The 1,702-nt window shown below is 34.5% G+C and overlaps 1 protein-coding gene across 1 annotated transcript; it reads right to left on the bottom strand.

The window, feature by feature from the left end:
- Nucleotides 1–125: 125 nt before the first annotated feature.
- LOC107720832 (protein unc-80 homolog) lies at nt 126–495 on the bottom strand (the record flags this gene model as incomplete). The annotated part of the gene is made up of 2 exons (XM_016528668.1): nt 126–218; nt 325–495. Coding segments are annotated over 2 exons (264 nt in total), but the record flags the coding sequence as incomplete, so codon positions are not given.
- Nucleotides 496–1,702: the final 1,207 nt, after the last annotated feature.

Genomic DNA, 1,702 nt, shown 5'->3' with positions numbered 1-1,702 from the left:
GTATTGCCGCGGAAAATATCGCGATACTATGCTGTATCGATTTTTACTTTTCAGTACTGAACTCTTTATACTAACGTTTTCTTGCGTACAGACAATAGAAATGAACACATTATATCTGCCCTGACCTGGTGTTTGGTCCTCCAGACATGGTGTGGTTGGCAGTAGTTGCTCCCTTGTGGCCTTGATCACATCGACTCATCTGAGGTGCAGTCATAGGTCTATGAATTAAAAAATCAAATGATAACACAATAATAAATTATACATGACACAGGGAACATCTAGGACAGTATGTAATTACAGTAAAGGCTGTGTTCTGGGACTGACCGTGTCAATGCCTCCACGCTGTAGAGCAGAGCCTGCAGAGAAGTGGCCAGAGCAGCTATGGCAGCTATCTCATCCCTCGCTGCAGACACCGACTCCAGAGTCTGTGTGTTACCCTTCATCTTCTGCAGGTAACACGGAACTAAAGCCTCAAGAACCATCAGCATTTGCAAACTGACAAGAGAAATTTTGGAAATAGAATTTTCTCTTTTCAAAAAGAAAGAGTCCATTGTAGTCTAAAATACACTTTACAGCTTTTCAGATATGAACAGTCACTTGCCGATTTTGTAAATGTTTACAGAGAAAAACTGGTCATCATGCACTAAATAACTGAGGATCACACTACCAGACTTTAAAAGTGCCCCAACAAACTCACAGAAACATGTTTAATATCCTTTGACTGGATTGAATCATTAGCTAAAAACTAAAATCAGTAATCTAGATCTAAATCTAGGGTTGGGTATCGTTTGAATTTGATCGATTCCGATTCCGATTCTGCTTATCGATTCCGATTCTTATCGATTCCTAGTTTCGATTCCAATAAGATAAAAAATCCAATATATAATAAATTAAGTCAATCATTTAGATGTCAAACATTTATTCTGTCTTTTTACAAAGCATTCTGTTGCAGCTGAATAACACGAGCAAAAATCAGCAGCCTACAGAACAAAAATTAAGTCAAACATTTAGATGTCAAACATTTATTCTGTCTTTTTACAAAGCATTCTGTTGCAGCTGAATAACACGAGCAAAAATCAGCAGCCTACAGAACACTGCAAGAGGAATTTTGCCTATGCTTTAAAAAAAAAATACTACAGCAAAAACAACTAGATTAATATAAATTTCAAATATTAAAGTGTTAAAGACAAGTACACAGTCAGTAATAAGATAGGAACAAACAAATCAATTAGCAATATCATAAATAAATACAACTGAACAAAATTTCAGGTACAGAAACTGTAATTAAAAGTTAAAAAACACTGCATAGTTTTCTTTTCAGAAATAAAATATAGATTAATCAATTAAAGTTATTAAATATATTCAGTCAAGATCAGTGAATGACTTTCTTTTGTTCTTTGATTAACATTAATGACAGGCAGCGCGTTTATTAGGCTGCTGTCTCTTTAACACAGAACGCACGCAGATCTAAAAACACAGTACACGTGCGTTTTCTTTCTCATCTGTTTACGTTCACGTAAGACAAAAACGGCTGTGTTTATGATGATATACTGACATAGTTTTCTGCATATTGGTCGACAAATATGAAAGAAGTCAGTTTCGGATACCCAACCCTATCTAAATCTAAATAAAATCCCATATTTACATCACATAATAATAACTAAATATTGCATTTAACAGTGTTTTAAAAATTATATATATA

The sequence above is a fragment of the Sinocyclocheilus rhinocerous genome, unplaced genomic scaffold, assembly GCF_001515625.1.
Source record: "Sinocyclocheilus rhinocerous isolate Xijiao unplaced genomic scaffold, SAMN03320098_v1.1 scaffold25823, whole genome shotgun sequence".
Classification (NCBI taxonomy): Eukaryota; Metazoa; Chordata; class Actinopteri; order Cypriniformes; family Cyprinidae; genus Sinocyclocheilus; species Sinocyclocheilus rhinocerous.
This window is presented reverse-complemented; position numbering and strand designations above follow the sequence as displayed.